Genomic DNA, 17,157 nt, shown 5'->3' on the forward strand with positions numbered 1-17,157 from the left:
CAGGTTTTATCTGCATCATTTCAAGTGTAAGCACGATTGCAAACACACATATTTTTAATTTTTATGATAAAATTACTTTTGTAAGATGGAGGGTTGACGGGTTGTGAAGGTCACGTGGTGCACGTGCACTTCATCTTTAATAATGTAAATTTATGTCTTTTCCTGAATCATATTATCATATTATGACTGTATTACATTTATAACTAACTTACAACCATTCAGGTAACCTGCTCAACAGGTCTCCATATCGAATACACTGATTGGCTATTCCTTAAAACTAAATGATCCACGATATATATAACCACCCACAACATCGACATTCGACACGAGGTCTTGGCTGCTGGTGTTGGTGCTTGCGTTATTATCTTTTATCTTGTGGTCTTGGACTGTATTGTCTTGCCAATTGCTTTTGGAGATGCGCTGGGAAGCGCACACTTATCTCTTGACTGTTATTCAAAGAAGGATATTATTAAAGAACAGTTTATCCAAGAAGGCCTTATTATTCACCATGTTGAACATATGGAATAAGGGTTTTAGTTCACACAGGTGAACTCTTAAACAGCAAGTTCACAGTGGGCGATCGTCCTTAAACACTAAGTTGTTCACAGGGTGCAACAGGGCATAAATGGGTGGCGTACAAGTGGGGGGGGGGCACCAGATGCGCCATGGGGGGCATTGCACCCAAATGCCCCCCCTAGCGACGGGCCTGGGGAGAGACATGAACTAACGAATATTAACTTGAGTTAACTCATTGTTTTCTTCTTTTTCAGGGATATAAGGATCTCATAGAAAGGTAAGAAGGTGATGGTATCCATCACATTGTTTGGCATATCATCATGTATCCCCCCCCCCTTGCCCTCTCTTCCTGCTTTTAACTCATCATATATATTAATATATGTTATGACATTTTAATATATTATTGCGGTTCTGCAAAACCGCATGCCTCTAAGGCAATGGCACCCAACATACAGTGATCCTCAGGCAGTTATTTTGTTGGTCTTCGTGCAGTCAGACCTTCCCCTCATGTCTAATGGGTTAACAGAACGAAATGTGTTGCGTGGGTCTAATAGCTCGGTCTAGCACTTGTATCTCCATCTTCTTTTCAATCCTGATTTCCATCCAAACCTTTCCTTTTATCCATGATACAAATCGAAGCAGGCACACGTACACGATAACAGACACCCGCGGAGCCCGATGAGAGAATTGCCACATGAACAAGTGTGCGCATGGCGCGCCCATTCATTCAAATCTGCACGCCAATTTACAACGGTGTCTCACTTTGCTCAACCTTCGCTCACCAAAAGCTCACCACCTCGACCACCAACATCTCCCGCACATGGGAAAAATCATCACGCGCCTCCTTGCACCTCCGCATCGATACGATTCGCCACCAAGCAGAGACGTGCCGCATGGCCCAGGCTGCTCGGTCTGCGAGGCGTGGGGATGGGCCAGGCACTTGGCAGCAGGCAAAGTGATTAAGCAGGAGATAACGTGCTGACTCTGAAGGTGTGATCGGTCAAGCGGAGCATCCCCCAAAGTGTACTGGGTTGCGTGGTCGGCCAATCATGCCAGGTATTTTGAGGCCATTAGTCCTCATCTGCTCTCCTTCCTTCTGGCTCACTAATCTTCACCGGGAGTGTGTGTGTGTGTGTGTGTGTGTGTGTGTGTGTGTGTGTGTGTGTGTGTCTGTGTGTGTGTGTGTGTGTGTGTGTGTGTGTGTGTGTGTGTGTGTGTGTGAGAGATGGCACCTGTCGTAGCATAAGTTAAGATTGTGGAAGTTCTAACGGGATAAGTCTGCTCTGTGTCTGCTTTTGTGAATTGCTTGCCTTTTTGTCGCACCCCACAAATTCCTGGCTATCCCCGTTGTACAAAATAATAAACCCCATTCACTGTGCTGCATACCTTTCCTCACCTAATTGTAAATAAATGCTTTGTATTGAAATGTTCCCAGCTCGTTTTCATCTTTTACTTCATTGGTCCAGCATGGTCCGTATCCTAGCCTTGCCGGGACGTTTTCCCCCAGCAATCTGTTTTTAAAGCCGGTACTTCCTTGGCAGTTACACTCCACTGTATCTGATCCAGTAAGGTAATCCGGTTTGAACAAGGTGTACCGAGAGCGTGTCCCCCGGTAATTCGATCACGTGGCCATTTTAGGTAACCAGTTTCCATTAGACTGAGGACCCGAACTCACGTGGTTGAGTTATCGGCATTCACAGTCGACTAGCGACCCGCCGTGTCATGGAATTATCCGTGTGCAACGGTCTGCGATTGGAGAGTCTGGTGGGAACCCGAGGTAGCTTCCCCCACCCTCTCTCGCCCGACCCTGGGTCCTGAACAATATATTCTAATCTGATATATTTTCATTTCCATATCCACTTATAATATTGTTGTGGTTCTGCGAAGTCGGCACACCCAAGGCTAAGGCACACAACATATAGCCGTCCCGAGATGGTTATTTCATTGGTATCCATTTTATATGGCCCTTCCCTCATGTCTTGTGGGTATATTGGACAAAATGTGTTGCAAGGGCATTTAGGCAGGTCTTATCTCCCATTCTTTCTTCTTTTATCTATTTTACTTCACGCAAGCATGAACACAAGCAGCTCAATAGCATACGCGCGCCATTTCCTATTCAAATCTCACACCATTCTTCAATGACGTATCACCTCAGACCCTCACTGCACTCGGACCCCAACGCTGCAACATTCCTGCAACCACCACAACGCCTTCCCAAAATCCCCCACGACAAACCACAACCCGAACTCACCTACAATCACCATCGACACCACAAACTTGACCACAACTGCCTCCATCACAAACTTGCCACCACAACAGCTACAAAGCCTCAACCACCTCACCAGAGCTCACCTCTACAACGCCACAACCACCTCCCTCCAAAACTTGCGTACACTCACTACTACGAACGCCACAACCATGACGTCTCAGTCACCACGCCAAGCATCACCACTATGCTCACCACTGCCAGTGATGACCACCTCCACATTTCAGGACCGGCGGGAGTGAGGATATGCGCTCATGGACAGGGCGCACGACCGGGTGCCTCGCTCCATGTTGAGTCTCAGAGCTCCGTTGCATGGCCGGGTTCAGGTGTGAATGGTGTCATTTCCGGTGCCGGGTCCTCACCTGGGTGGGGCCAAGGCTGGGGTGAGTGCCCGCACTCCAGTGGTGGTGTGAGGAGATGCCCATGGCCCACCTATTCCGCCTCCAGGGCTCCGCCGTTGCAGGAGGATTATTATAAATGTACCGAGTTCCACATGCTCGCTCTCTTCGTCTGGCTCTTCATCTGGTCCCGCCTTCGTCTCGGCTAGCTGGTTGCTGTGCTGAGCCGAGCGAGCGGTGGGAAGCTGGGCCTCGCTCATCGAGAGCCAGGCGCCAGACAAAGTGCAGTTTTACACTAATTAAAAATTACACAACCAGATTTCTCAACACTCACGATAACTCTATTCTCACGCATTCTTCGCTTCATCTCCGACACCCCTCCCTCACTTTACCTACATCTTTATGCTTTCCTCTCTGCATCATCTGCCAATCAACGGACACCTCATCACACCTCCTCACTCACGCACTATAGACACCCCGTTTTCTTCCCTCCTCCCCCTCCTCAGTGACTGGTTTGCATTGGTCTGTCGACTGCGCCAAGTACAAAGACATCATTCATACCTCCTACTTCCTCTCATCTTTCTTTGCTTTCTACTTACCTCGGGTGTGTGGCTGATGGCGCCCGCCATGTTAGCATAATTAAGATTGTGGAAGTTTAGTATCAGTTTAGCTCTGCCCTGTGTCTTCTCTTTTGGAAATAACTGCATTTTCTTTTGCTCACCCCACGAATCCTTTCTTTCCCTGCTGTACATATTGTTTGTAATAAAACCTTTTATCCTTGTTCACATGCCTTTCCTCGCCCTTGCTTTATAAATAAATTGCTTGTGTTGTAAATGTACCCAGCTCGTTCTGTCTTTTCCTCCATTGGTCCAGCATGGTCCGCAGGGAGTTAACCAGGAAGTTATACCCCACTAATTGGCTCTTATTAGCCGGTGCGTACTTGGCAGCTCAACTCTGCTGCACTTGATATGGTAAGTTAACGGAAGTACCCTTGGTATGGCCATCCACAGGTGAGGTATTGTGCGGAGTAGTGTAACCCTGCCAGGATTGTCAGTACCAATTGGCGTTCGTGGTTGCTTAGCAACTTGCCGACACGTGGAGTAGTCTGTGTCCGGTGGCCTCAGGAATGGGCGTTTGAGAGGGACCCAAGTGCTTCCCCTCATGGCAAGCCACAAACCCCGGATCCTCATCAATATTGTTGACATCATAGGATTAGTCTGGTTGCTCGGCTTCAATCCCGATGAACCGCACAAAAGCGGTCAGGGTGGCTGACTGATTTGGTCATCCCGGGCTGGATCACATGTCGATCCACCATGATACCATGCCAAGTGGGACCACCGAGCCAGTAGATTCACAACGCTTATTCAATGTCGTATGCCAGATTTCAATTAATGACTGAGTGGAGTCATTCGGCGTATGACACAACCTCGTTATGGGTGCGAATCACCCATATTCATTTTGTCCTTGAACGGACGTGCACAATTACAATCATCATCAGAACCACCCAAATTCACTCGGAGACAATTTGGTTTTAAAATGTAATTGGGAGAACACGGGGTTGGATAATCAATCAATCATGAACAATAAATGCCCCCTTAACCCCCTACCGTAAACGTGCCCTTGGATTCATGAACGAATTGATGAACCTTAATTATTGGTTCACGAGTCAGTAAGTGACCACTATATTCGTTATGGGTGTGTGTCTGTCTGTCTGTCTGTCTGTCTGTCTGTCTGTCTGTCCCGAGCATAGCTCCGTGGGTTTTGATCCGATCCTGATAAAAAATTTGGGTGGGAGGTTTATATCATGATCTAGTTGTTTTCCTGAGAATGGGCATGCTGCGCCCATTATGGGCGGAGCCACGCCCCAAAAACATGTGTTTTTATGGGGTAGCCGATTTCAAGTTACATCTTCTCCGAGGGGTTTTGTCGAATCTGAGAGGGGTTTCGGTATTTGGTTAGCCCAATGGCACCTGCATAGCCCCACGGAGCTCGATTTTTTTTCATTTTCATGTCAAGGTCATAAGGTCACGAACTTTGAAAATGTCAAAAAATCAATAAATTGGGCATCGAGCTCCTAGGGTTTTCGACTGTTTCGAATGAAAGTTGGTATGCAAGTAGTGCTCTTCGAGTACTACAACTTTCATCATTTACGTTTTTCCCGATTCCCGCCAGTTTTCCCGTGGAGCCCCCTCGAAGGTCAAAAAATAAAAAAGGCGAACCGTGTACATTGCTCGTGAACCATCGCCGTCTCCAGACTTGTCTGTCTTGCGGCCTCTTTCTTTCCACAGAAGAAAGATAATGGAGAGTGAGGACAGGATGGAAAACACCCTGCTGTGCCTGGCAGGACACAGTTTGACCCCTCAGGAGCATGAGCAGGCAAAGGAACTAATCCATGCTGCAGTCTGATCCCTGGTACGAGGAGAAAAGCGTGTGGGTGTGATGGAGACTACAGCAATTGGCGTGCAGGTTCTCAGTGAGGTTCCCACCATCTGCTCAACCCCCCCCCCCTATGTGGGCTACACCTACCTTTATAGCTTCTGCCCCCACCCGTACGGATGATGCAGTTATCTCCTCCCCTCTTGGCTGCTTATGGTCCAGGGCCCAGTTTTGTGGGTGGAGAGACCACCCACTGACCTGTTACTCAGCTGGTTCTCCTCCTCCGTCTTGGTCAGGATCAAAGCGTGGCTTTTCAACCTCAACCTGCACCCGATAGCCATTTCAAAGCACATATACAGGTCTAAAAACAAGGCACATACTTACAAGCAAAAACGCATTCCCTTATCCCTATGTGAATATTACCGCCCCGGGAATTTTTATTTTAGTTTTTTTTTGTATACATAGTCGAGGCTCGTGGAAGAGCCAGAACACTAAATGGATCAGGACTTAACATGAGGCAAAAGGAACAATGTTATTGAAACTGACAGATCGCGTGGCTGTTTGAAAAGTCCCCGAGCCTTCACTCTCCTCTCCCTGCGTGTACGCGATGGTCTCGTGCAGCGTCCCTCCACACCATGTCTCGCCCATGCGTATTTCCAAAGCCAACAAGTCCCACATGCACGCACAGAAAAGGACGACCCAAAGAAACATGCAGACCGCGGAGAGATATTTCAAGGAAAGAGATGAGACCGACAGCTCCAAAACGACAGAGACCAGAAGATGAAAGAGCTCAGTGCTCAGCCAGACAATGCAGCCAGACAAGACCAGACTTTCAGACTGGACTTCACTTCTATTGTTTGTGAGCCCTGCACTTTTATCACCGCCCGTCCACCACCTGCGCGCTCCCCCGGCCCCATTGATGGATGCCCAGTGTCTCCTTTGTTGGTGATTGGTCCTGCACGTCGGCTCCAGCCAACCTCCCTCACGGATTGGTCCAGCTGCGATGGGAGGTATTGCCTTCTCGATCCATTTGCCCCCATCACGGTTAGGTGACTTTTGGCTGGTTTAACCCGGTTTCAAGGGACTTACTGGAGCGGCATGATTCCAGGCTTATTGATCGATTTGTTGACATATGGATTCCCAATAAAGGAATGATGCAAATATAAACTCCATATACCTTTTATATTTCAACAACAAGTTTATGGAAAACTTCTGTCTTTGAGGTTTTAAAAAAAAAATTATTTAACATATTTTTTTTTCCTCCATTCACCTCCTGCCCTTTCTGAAGTGTTGTTTTCACCTTTTTCTTTTCTTCCAAGGCTCGAGTCGGTGTCACACTTTCAACCTCTGAAGATGGCACCACCCACAGCATTGGACTTCTCCAACGAGGAGGCGAATCTCGACTCGCTCATCGAGCTCAGCAATAACTTTCTGAAGGATATGAGTGAGTGACACAAATAGGAGATTTTAGAAGGAGAATAATAATTTTAGAACAAAATTTTACAAGGATTAGAATGCAAGTTGTGAGAGAAACAGGGAAATTAAAAGGGAAATAGAAAAGTCAAGAAAAGTTGCAAATGCCAAAGCTTTGTGTCCTGATCTAATTGTGTACTTTCTTAAATGTTTGAATCCAGGAAATTGAAGGTTGGGGAAAGAAGGGGGGGGGTAATGGGCTCAACAAATCATTACAAGAGTGAATTGCGGTAATAAAACAATTGTTCTTGTTCTTGTCAGCTGGTGGCTATCATTTTGTTGGGGCACAACTATGCCACTGATGCGATGCCCTGATACTAGTACACTGGTACTCATTTCACCAACCTCTGAAAGTTAACAGGCTGAGTCAACCCCACCTGGTGTTAATTCAGTGGCCAATGGGGCTTGAGCTCAGGACCCTAAGATCCCAAGCCAGCTACCTTAACGACTAACCCAACACCAGGCTTATAAAACAAATAAGGAAGATACCACCAAAAGTTCCAGCTTACACTTGTACAGCTTGGTGCTGGCTTAGCGGTTATGGAAGCTGGCTTTGGACCCAAGGGTCCTGAGTTTGAGCCCCTGTTTTTTTTCCGTTCAAATAACACCAGGTGGGGTTGATTCAGCCTGTCATCCTTCCGATGTCGGTGAAATGAGTACCAGTGTACTGGGGTAATAACCATTCTGGGTAACCCGTGTTGGAGTGGTGACCTGTCTCGGACTGTACTCCTTGCCAATGAAAGCAGCCGTATGTGCCTTCACGGCACGAAAGGAATGGTTATTATCATTACTGTACACACTTCTACATTAAACATTCAGATTTATAATGAATCATGTTTTTCTTTATTTTAATTCTTTATTGTTAACTCCACCACAGAAGGTGGATGGAGGTTGTTTTAACACCTGTCTGTCTGTTTGTTTGTTTGTTTGTTGGTGAACAAAATGTCTCAAAAAGTTGCGGACGGATTTGGACAAAATTTTGTGGAGAGCTTGGGTATGTGACAAGGTCGAAATGATTCGATTTTGATGAAGATCAGATTCAAGATCTGAGAATTTTTTTCAACTGATTTTTACCATTGGGAGATAGGGCCAAAAACGACATATAGCATGATATCTCAAAACGTTGTGGACGGATTCAGTATAGTACAATGTAGTTCCCGTACAGTATGTTACAGTGTAGTACAATGCAATTTGCATAACATAATCAGTGAAACACCAACAATGAATCTGCTGATTTGTTTCAAATCTGTTCGCTTTTAAATATTGTTCCTTAAAGCAAAAATGATTCATTTTTTGTATACAGAGTCAAGGCTCGTGGAAGAGCAAGAACACATAACGGATAAGGATGCAGTAGAACAAAAGGAAGGGCAGAAAGAGGGGGGGATGCCAACAGCAGGGTTGAGGGACAAAATAGACAGGTGGGCAAACAAGGAGTGCATGTAAAAACGAAGGGTAAGGGAGGATGCAGGGTGTGGATAATATGGATACACAAACAAACTCTGAGGAAGGAAAAACTGGATATTTGGGGGAGGGCTTAATGGGGGTAGAAAAAAACAATGGTTTTGGATGGGGGATAATCTGAGATGGTGAACAGACCTGGAGGGAAGAAGACCTGGAAGCCTTGAAGACCTGGAGGGAAGAATAAGATTGAAGAGAATGTGGAAGTTGATTCCACAGGTGAGGGGAAAAAAAAGAGGAACAAATGAGTGGAGGTGAGCAGTAATTTAGGATTTGGGGAGTTTCACCAGAAGGGGGTTGATGGTGGAGTGCGTGCACCCTGCAAAAACTTGGGAGGGGGGGATGTGGACAAAGCACGTCGAGGGCAGAGGGTGCAAGACCAGTAAGGACATTGTTGGAGACAGAGACCACCGACCTGTTTGCAGTGGGAGAATCATAAGCCCATAAACTCAGCTTCATAGTGAGAGATTCCAATGATCTTGAAAGCCTCGGTTTCCATGATGAGTAAGGTGTGAGGTCGGGGAGCCAGCCCAAAGTGGAGAGCAGTATTCCATCATGCAGCAGATGAAAGCCTTGTTGGTGCATAGTTCAGGTGTGCCAAGGCTGGCTTTGTAGGCCAACATTGAAATGTGGTTTGCCCAAGAAAGGTCAAGGGTTAAAGCGAGACACAAGAGTGTGAGTGAATGTAACTTCTTCAACACAAGCAGCAGAGTATTTACATTGCTCGTGATTTTGTTTATCTTGTTCCTTCTTTCAGCAGATCCCACGGAGCTCAAAATCTCTGAGCTGGACCAGAGCAGCTTGAGAAGTCTTTGTAAGTGAAGGGAAGGGAAATGGGATGTGGAGGGTGAAGGGATTGAAGAGAATGATATTTAATAAGGAAATTCAATGTCTTTCGATAGTTCTTCTCTCTGTTTTCATGATCTTTTAAAATTCCCACTTTCTTGGCTTTAATTCTATCTCTGAAACTGCACCAAGGAAAAAATTAATACTTGGCACATAGCAAGTACTCCTCCATCCGTCCATTAGGATCGTACTCCCTGCAGAGCGTTGGTGCTGCCTAAGCAGTCTCGTGGGCTAATCGGCACAATCCTGGACGGATTGCCACTCCGACATAGGATACCAGCAAGCTGGTACTCATTTTGCTGAACTTGGACAGATGACAGGCTGAGTCAACCCCACCTGGTATTAATTCAACAGCAAAGCAGGATTTGAACTCAGGACCCTGGGATCCCAAGCTCACCACTTTAGCTATTGATCCAACACCAGGCATGCAAGTATGCCTCATGGGGAATAAGTGTGATTTTTATTTATGACGTCATAGGTGTCTTTATAACAGACATCATGATTGCATATGTAGAACGCGACATCCGATCAGTATGAAAATGTCTGAGGGTCATCTAAGGATAAATTGGTCGAGAAAAAAAATTGATGACATAATCTGTCACATGATTCAGCAGACTTTGTTTTTTTTTCACTCACAAATCTTCTTATCTAAAACGGCTGAACAAATCGAGGTGAAACTTTACAAGTATGACCGCCTATCCATGAGGAACAAAACGATCACACATGTGACATCATAGATCGCATGTTTTGGCAGCCATATTGGATTTACCCTGAAACCCATAAATATCTTGTTCTCCAGAACGGCTCGACAGATCGAGATGAAAATTCACACAAATGTTCCCCAAGCCTTTGGCTATACCAGGGTAGTCCCGAATAATTGATAAGTCATGTGGTCTGACAGCCATGCTGGATTGAGCGAAAATATTTTTAGAATTATTTCTCTAGAACCGCTTCATCAATTGATGTGAAACTTCACAATTATGATCAAGTAGTGATGAGGAATATACGCTTTAAATTTCAACCTGATAAAAGCTTAAATTTCAACCTTAAATTTCAACTTGTAAAGTTTCACCTCGATTTGTTCAGCTGTTTTCGATAAGATTTTTGAGTGAAAAACAAAAACAATGTCTGCTGAATCATGTGACAGATTATGTCATCAATTTTTTTTCTCTGGACCAATTTATCCTTCGATGACCCTCAGACATTTTCATACTGATTGGATGTTGCGTTCTACATATGCAATCATGATGTCTGTTATAAAGACACCGATGACGTCATAAATAAAAATCACACTTGCATGGTCTGGCACACTGATTTCCCTCACCGTTCACCTCATTGTTATAGTTTTTTTAATCTCATCTCCTTTTCTCTTTTCCTTCTCATCTCATCCCTCTGATATGTTTAATGTTCTTAGCATTGAATGTATTATAAGTGATGAGGACTCAAGTGGACCCATTGTCGTCCTCCCTCTGAATAGTTTGGTTTTATAGAAATAAATAAAAACATTATGCAGTATTCATTGATATTTATTACCTCGGTGTATACACCTCCAAATGTAATTCAGACTTTTCAGATATAGTGTGTTCACCTGTGAAGCGCAATTTAGGTTGAACAGTCTTGTGTTAACGTCAACATTATTCAACTGGTTATATAATACCATGATCGATAACTCTCATGGCTGAAACGATTAACACACACTGACAAGGTTACAGAGGAGAATAACTTAATATAACGATTTGGGTGAGGTGGGGCACACTGCATCTCATCCCCCTACAATCCACTGCTCCCTCACCCCTTCTACTCTATCTTTTGAGCGGTTGTCCAGTGACACTACTGTGATTTGTGTCATTGCTCTGACAAAAGCAAAAGCAGGAACACTCGTTAAAATCTGACATAACGTCATTTGAAGACATAAAATGTAAACTTTGAAACCTAAAAAGTGACGTGTTCTGTGATGTATCCACTGTATCCACTTCGAACCGCAAACCCTGCTTGTAACAATATTTTGCAAGCTTTGATTGTCATTAATGAAATAAAAAGCTGATATTGTAAACTATAGTACATTTCTAGCTTTAAATCTTTCCATCTTTAAAAATATCTTCGATGTGTTAATGGATTTCCCTTTTCTCAATTCAGGAGCGAGGCTCATGGAAGAGCAAGGTGAAATTGACAGTGTGGTTGCCGGACAACAATTGGGCATGACCAGCAAAGGAATAAACAAGAAAGATGTTGTGCATAGCATGATATTTGCGAAATCCAAATAAACAATAGTTGCCATGGGAACAGCAATTTGTTAATTTGGAAAATTTTACCTATCAAGTGTTTTACATGATTGAATGTTATACATAACAAATTTGGTTGATACATTTTTCACATTTTTCATGTTTCACAAGGCCTTGGCCTTTGACAAGTTTTGCCCAAATTTCCCTCATATACTACACATACATACAAATAAGCTGTGTAAGTTTCAATTTGAAATATTTAAAACTTTTTGAGATACAGCAATTAAAACAAAAATCACAAAAAGTCCCATTTGATTATAATGGGGTTAAATTGTCATGGAAACCGTTCCCAAAACCAAAACGGCTAAATCGATCATTCTGATTTTTGTTGAACCAAGTCAGTGACCTAATATGCAAATTCTGTTAACATTTAACTGACCAATTAATTCACCAACCAATGATTGGAAAGCGCTGGTTGAGTAAAATGTGATGACGCTTGCAATGACTGTGCCAAGTTGTCAGGAAACATGACCTTGCTGCGACCTTGTCCTCTGACCTTCTGACCTCAAAAACAAAGCCTTCTAGCTTTTTCTAGTTCTACCAGTTAGTTACGTTTCATTAGGATTGGTGTAGAATTGTGTAAAACAAACAAACAAACAAGAAAAATTGACGTCGTGCAGAACACAATACTTGCAAACCACCCCCTTCTCCAAAGGTTGCCATGGATACATCAAATTGTCCATTTCATTGAGATTAAAATTGACAATCTAAATCAAAGCTCAGGTTAATCGGATGAAAATTCATTATTTTTCAGAATGAAATTGATGATTTTAGAAGTTTGACCTTGAGTTGATCTTTGACCTTTAGATCTCAACAATAGTTGGTTTCCCAAATCACGAATGCACTATGAAATTGCTGTTTAACTTTCAAGTCAATCGAATGATAATTGACAATTTTTCAGATGAAATTAGATGATTTCAGAAGTTTCACCTTGAGTTGACCTTTGACCTTCTGACCTCAAAAAAATAGTTGCTTTCCCAATTCAATGATGGATTTTGCAAATCCTGTTCAACGTTCAATTTAATAGGATGTAAATTGACAATTTTTCAGATAAAAATTGATGATTTTCAAAGTTTGACCTTGAGTTGATCTTTGACCTTTTGATCTCAACAATAGTTGGTTTTCCAATTCTCAAATGCACTACGAAATTGCTGTTTAATCCTCAAGTCAATCGAATGAAAATTGACAATTTTTCAGATAAAAACTGATGATTTTCGAAGTTTGACCTTGAGTTGACCTCAAAATCAATAGGCTTCTCAGTTGAGACTACCTCTACAACTTGGTAAAGTTTCATGATTATCGGTTTCGAATTGTGACCTGTAGGCGATAAACAGACAGACAGAATAAAAAAATTGACTGACCAATAAACTTGAAAAATCTTCGATTTTGCAAGTAACAAACATACGAACAAAATGAATATACTTGTGAATCTTCGATGTCACAAATTACAAACAAACACTTCTCAAATAAATAGAACTCTCATGATAACGACAAATGGTACATTCTCACTGGGAACACTGGACAAAATAATTTCATGGTTTCTAATGGAATATTTTACCTCCAGAACTTTCATACAAATGCAATAACTGGCTCTCTGATCTGAGAAATAGGAAAATGTAAATCCCACATCAAGCTCACATCCCAACCGCTTGCTGGCACTGCAGTAACGGATGGTGAAGAAGCCCCTTCTGAAGCAAATCAAACAAGAAAAAGAGCAATCGGAGATTGCAAACCCTCGCAAGGACTTCTTTTGAGTGGTGTGTTTTTGAGATTTTCGGGTAAATCCAATATGGCTGCCAAACCACATGACCGATGACGTCATAATTATCATTAGAACATTCTGCACGAGTAGTCGCACCAATGTTTGAAAATTTTGTCTCGATCCGACGAGCGATTGCGGAGAAAAACACGAAAGTTCTGTGTGGACTTACAAACAAACAAACAGACAAAGACACAAACAAACAGATCCATACCTTCTCCGAATCCGTCCGCGATTCTTTTTTTTCGGAACTTCATGGTGACCTCCAGATGAAGTCGGTGATTATTTTGAACCCCTTCACTCGATATTACCTCCAACCCTTTCACACCATCTTACCGACAGTATAACCTGTTCACCAGATGGTACAATTTCCATGAAATGAATCAATTTTTCAAGAAAATAGCGTGATGCCGAAAATATAATCATATATTCGTGAGAAGGGATTTTTTTTTTGTGATGGGGTACAACAGAATAGTCAAGGATTTCTAACCAGGGGTGAATTGCGTTTACCAAAGAAGGTGAAATAAAATTATTTAATTTTTCAAAGGTTCAAAAAAAAAAAAGAGAAAAATGTGTTTGTGTTTCTTTCGATTTGTCGAACAAAGGCCTCGATACCATCTCTTTGTGTCTGCAGATGGACGGACCCCGAGTCTTGACCCAAACTCTGCACATTCAGAGATCATGATCTCCCAGGACCTCAGGACGGCGACTCGACCTGGGACTGAACAGCCATACCCGGAACATCCTGATCGGTTTACTTTTTATCCACAAGTTTTTTCCTCTGAGAGTTTCTCCTCGGGGTGTCACTACTGGGAGGTTGATGTGAGTTTGAGTGGTTGGTGCGAGACAGGAGTCGCTTTAAACTCCATAGAGAGGAAAGGGGAATGGGAAGAATGCTTGTTTGGAGGGAATCCCAAGTCTTGGTGTTTAGTTAAATGTAATAACGAATACTCAGCATGGCACAACAAACAACGGACCCTCCTGTCCATGCCGGGGGATCCTGAAAGGCTTGGGTTCTTGTTGAATTGCGAGGCGGGAGAGTTGACCTGTTTCTGGGACTCGTGGGTCCTGCACGTGTTCAGGGGGAACTTCACGAACCAAGTTAAAGCCGCTATTGGGGTTTATGATAATCACAAGTCTGTCCGGTTCTGCTCGTTTTGATGATTTCATTCATTCCATTCAGTTCGTGCTGAAAGTTTATTTCACGAGATATACAAAGTGAAGGTCATTTTGGGCTTAACTTATTAAAATAACTTGCAGAAACGCCCGTCCAAATGCTAGGTTACCCTTCTGTATTTTCACACGATTCAGCCTTGAAAACTCGGGCTAAAACCAAACTGGCCCCACCCACAAACAACAAGTGTTTTCACCTACAAAATTACTCTGACTATCCTGTCTATAAATTACATATGCTGCCTCCTCAACGTCACGTGGAACAAACGACTTACTCTGACTGGTCCCTGTTACATGGCAATCTGTCTGACTCGAAACACACGGCCAACACATCACTTACCACAGTTTAGCTATGGATCCCCCTTCCCTTCCATATCACAATACATCAATCTCTCTATAATTCCAGCAACTCTGTGTGTGTGTGTGTGTGTGTGTGTGTGTGTGTGTGTGTGTGTGTGTGTGTGTGTGTGTGTGTGTGTGTGTGTGTGTGTGTGTGTGTGTGTGTGTGTGTGTGTCTGTGACCGCTGTTTCTCGACAACCACTGGTCCGATCCAATTGAAACTTGCCAGGTATATTGCTGGCGACCTGAGTATGTGCCTTTTCAAGGTTTGATATTAATCAGACAAGTGGTTCCCAAGTTATGGCCATTTATTTACCAAACCAATGACAGGACACGTTGCTGCGGAGGTGTGGCCGATGGGGAAAGGGCGCCATTTAGTTACCAATGACAGGACATGTTGTTGCGTAGGCGTGGCCGTTGGAGAAGAGATCCTCAGTTACCAATGACAGGACACGTTGCTTGGTGTTTTGCACCCACAGTATCTATCTTCCATCCATCTATAATTCCAGCAATCTCTATTTGTTTGAAATTAATCGGAAAAGTGGTTCCCAAGTTATGGCCAAGTTAGAGCGCGTTACCCATTACGGGTTACAACGTACGGATTTCCAGATAGTGATGGCACTGTATTCTAATAATTTCTCGATTTCTTATGCACATTTATAGATAAACACAATGCCCTAATCCAGTCGTCGTTTACGGGAGTGAAGGAACGACCTGTGTGGTTGTTTGAAAGTTGTTGTTTTTTTTGCACGTACGGCCACGCATGTACGGCCACGCAAGTATGGCCATGCACGTACAGGCACGCGATAGTGAAGTAGCGGCCTGTGTGGTTGTTGTTTCTGGCACGCAGTTTGAAAGTTTTTATTTTTTTGCACGTATGGCCACGCACGTACGGGCACACAAGAGCGAAGGAATGGCCAGTGTGGTTGTTGTTTCTGGTACGCGGTTTGAAAGTTTTTTTGTTGTTTTTTGCATGTACGGCCACGCACGTACGGGCACGCACTATTGTATATAAAAATGATAAACATGGTGAAGCCGTCCGTCCGTGAAGCCATGTGACAATGTCTATTAATGACATGCTATTTGAATGCCAGTTGCATCCCAATTACATACACATACTGTACATCCATTAATTATGTACTTTGCAATGTACCATTCGACCCTTTAGACTGCTGAGACCCCTTCAACCTTTAAGACCCATAAGACTCAAAGGACACAAAAGACCCCAAGGATCCCAAAGACCCAGAAAACCCAAAAGACCATTTAAGACCCCTTAATAATCCTTTTACCTTTAAAACACTTAAGACCCCTTTTTACCTTTAAGACCCTTTCAACACTTTCAACATCTTGAGATCCCTTCATCCTTTAGACCTTTTAGACCCCTTAGACCTCAATACCATTTAGACCTCTTACACCCTTTAAACAGACAGCCTGGGCCCTTGACCATTTAGAGCTTTAGACCACTTGGACCTTTTTAGATTACAAATAAATAACATCACCAAGATCTATATGATAAAGCAAGAGTGTCCGTCCGTCCATCCCTGACCTCCTCAACTCCCTCAGTTTTGGGGCTAGTCCCGTCAAACCTTCTGTGCAACGTTTTGGGGTCCCAGCAGATGTCCTTGGGTAGTGGGAGGTTTCATAAATTCCTCAGTACTATTTCGATTTTGACTTTCGATCCGTCCGAAGCTGCTCCCGATCCAGAAGTAAACACAATCACGGGTTCGGCAGAAACATTCGCTGGTTTGATCATATCTCGATACAATTGTGGTTTTGAGTTTCACCCTGAACGGACCCCGCTTTTATCCATTCGAAAAGTGGGTGGGAGGTTTAATCAATTTGTCAATTCAATTATGATTTTAATTTTCGATCCCGACGAAGTGTTTTGTCTCCGCCCTTTCTCGCCGGCAGATTTGTCTGTATTTGTCCGGCAAAAGAAATGTTTGCATTACGATTGGTGGAAATCATGACAACACAGCAACTTACGTACGGTCATTATCCTCAGCGAAAACAAGCCTATGCCTCTGCAGCGATGCGTGGTGAGGCGAACATAGCAAGCTGATCCACACTAGTGTAATCATGAATTTATGATCTCATTGTTGATTTGTAAATAAAGACTATAAATTTAAATGCCTTTATTGTTTTTCTATTTTGGTGTTTAATGAGCAGAAACCCACTCTCTACCCCCAATTCTGTCCATCCGGAGTCTCTCTACTCGAAAATGGATTTCATTATTTCATATTCCTCATGTGTGTACAATTATATCTGGACATGATGTACTTCAAATGATTTTGAGAATGAGGGCTAAAAGTCAAAAGACATACATGGTT

General features: G+C 43.4%; 1 protein-coding gene across 2 annotated transcripts in view; it reads left to right on the forward strand.

Annotated features, from left to right (window-relative positions):
* The window catches only part of LOC147033429 (E3 ubiquitin/ISG15 ligase TRIM25-like), a 76,624-nt gene extending 59,667 nt beyond the window's left edge, over positions 1–16,957 (forward strand). The window contains exons 7-10 of one of the 2 annotated variants that reach the window (XM_085871628.1): positions 771–793; positions 6,816–6,940; positions 9,185–9,241; positions 13,949–16,957. In XM_085871628.1, coding sequence (XP_085727754.1) covers positions 771–793; positions 6,816–6,940; positions 9,185–9,241; positions 13,949–14,475 — 732 coding nt within the window. In that variant the 3' untranslated portion in view covers positions 14,476–16,957. The remainder of the gene's footprint in view (positions 1–770; positions 794–6,815; positions 6,941–9,184; positions 9,242–13,948) is intronic. The other variant, XM_085871629.1, reaches the window with a different exon arrangement.
* Positions 16,958–17,157: the final 200 nt, after the last annotated feature.

The sequence above is a fragment of the Eptatretus burgeri genome, chromosome 2, assembly GCF_056783735.1.
Source record: "Eptatretus burgeri isolate ZD-2024b chromosome 2, Ebu_testis_v1, whole genome shotgun sequence".
NCBI classification, from domain to species: domain Eukaryota; kingdom Metazoa; phylum Chordata; class Myxini; order Myxiniformes; family Myxinidae; genus Eptatretus; species Eptatretus burgeri.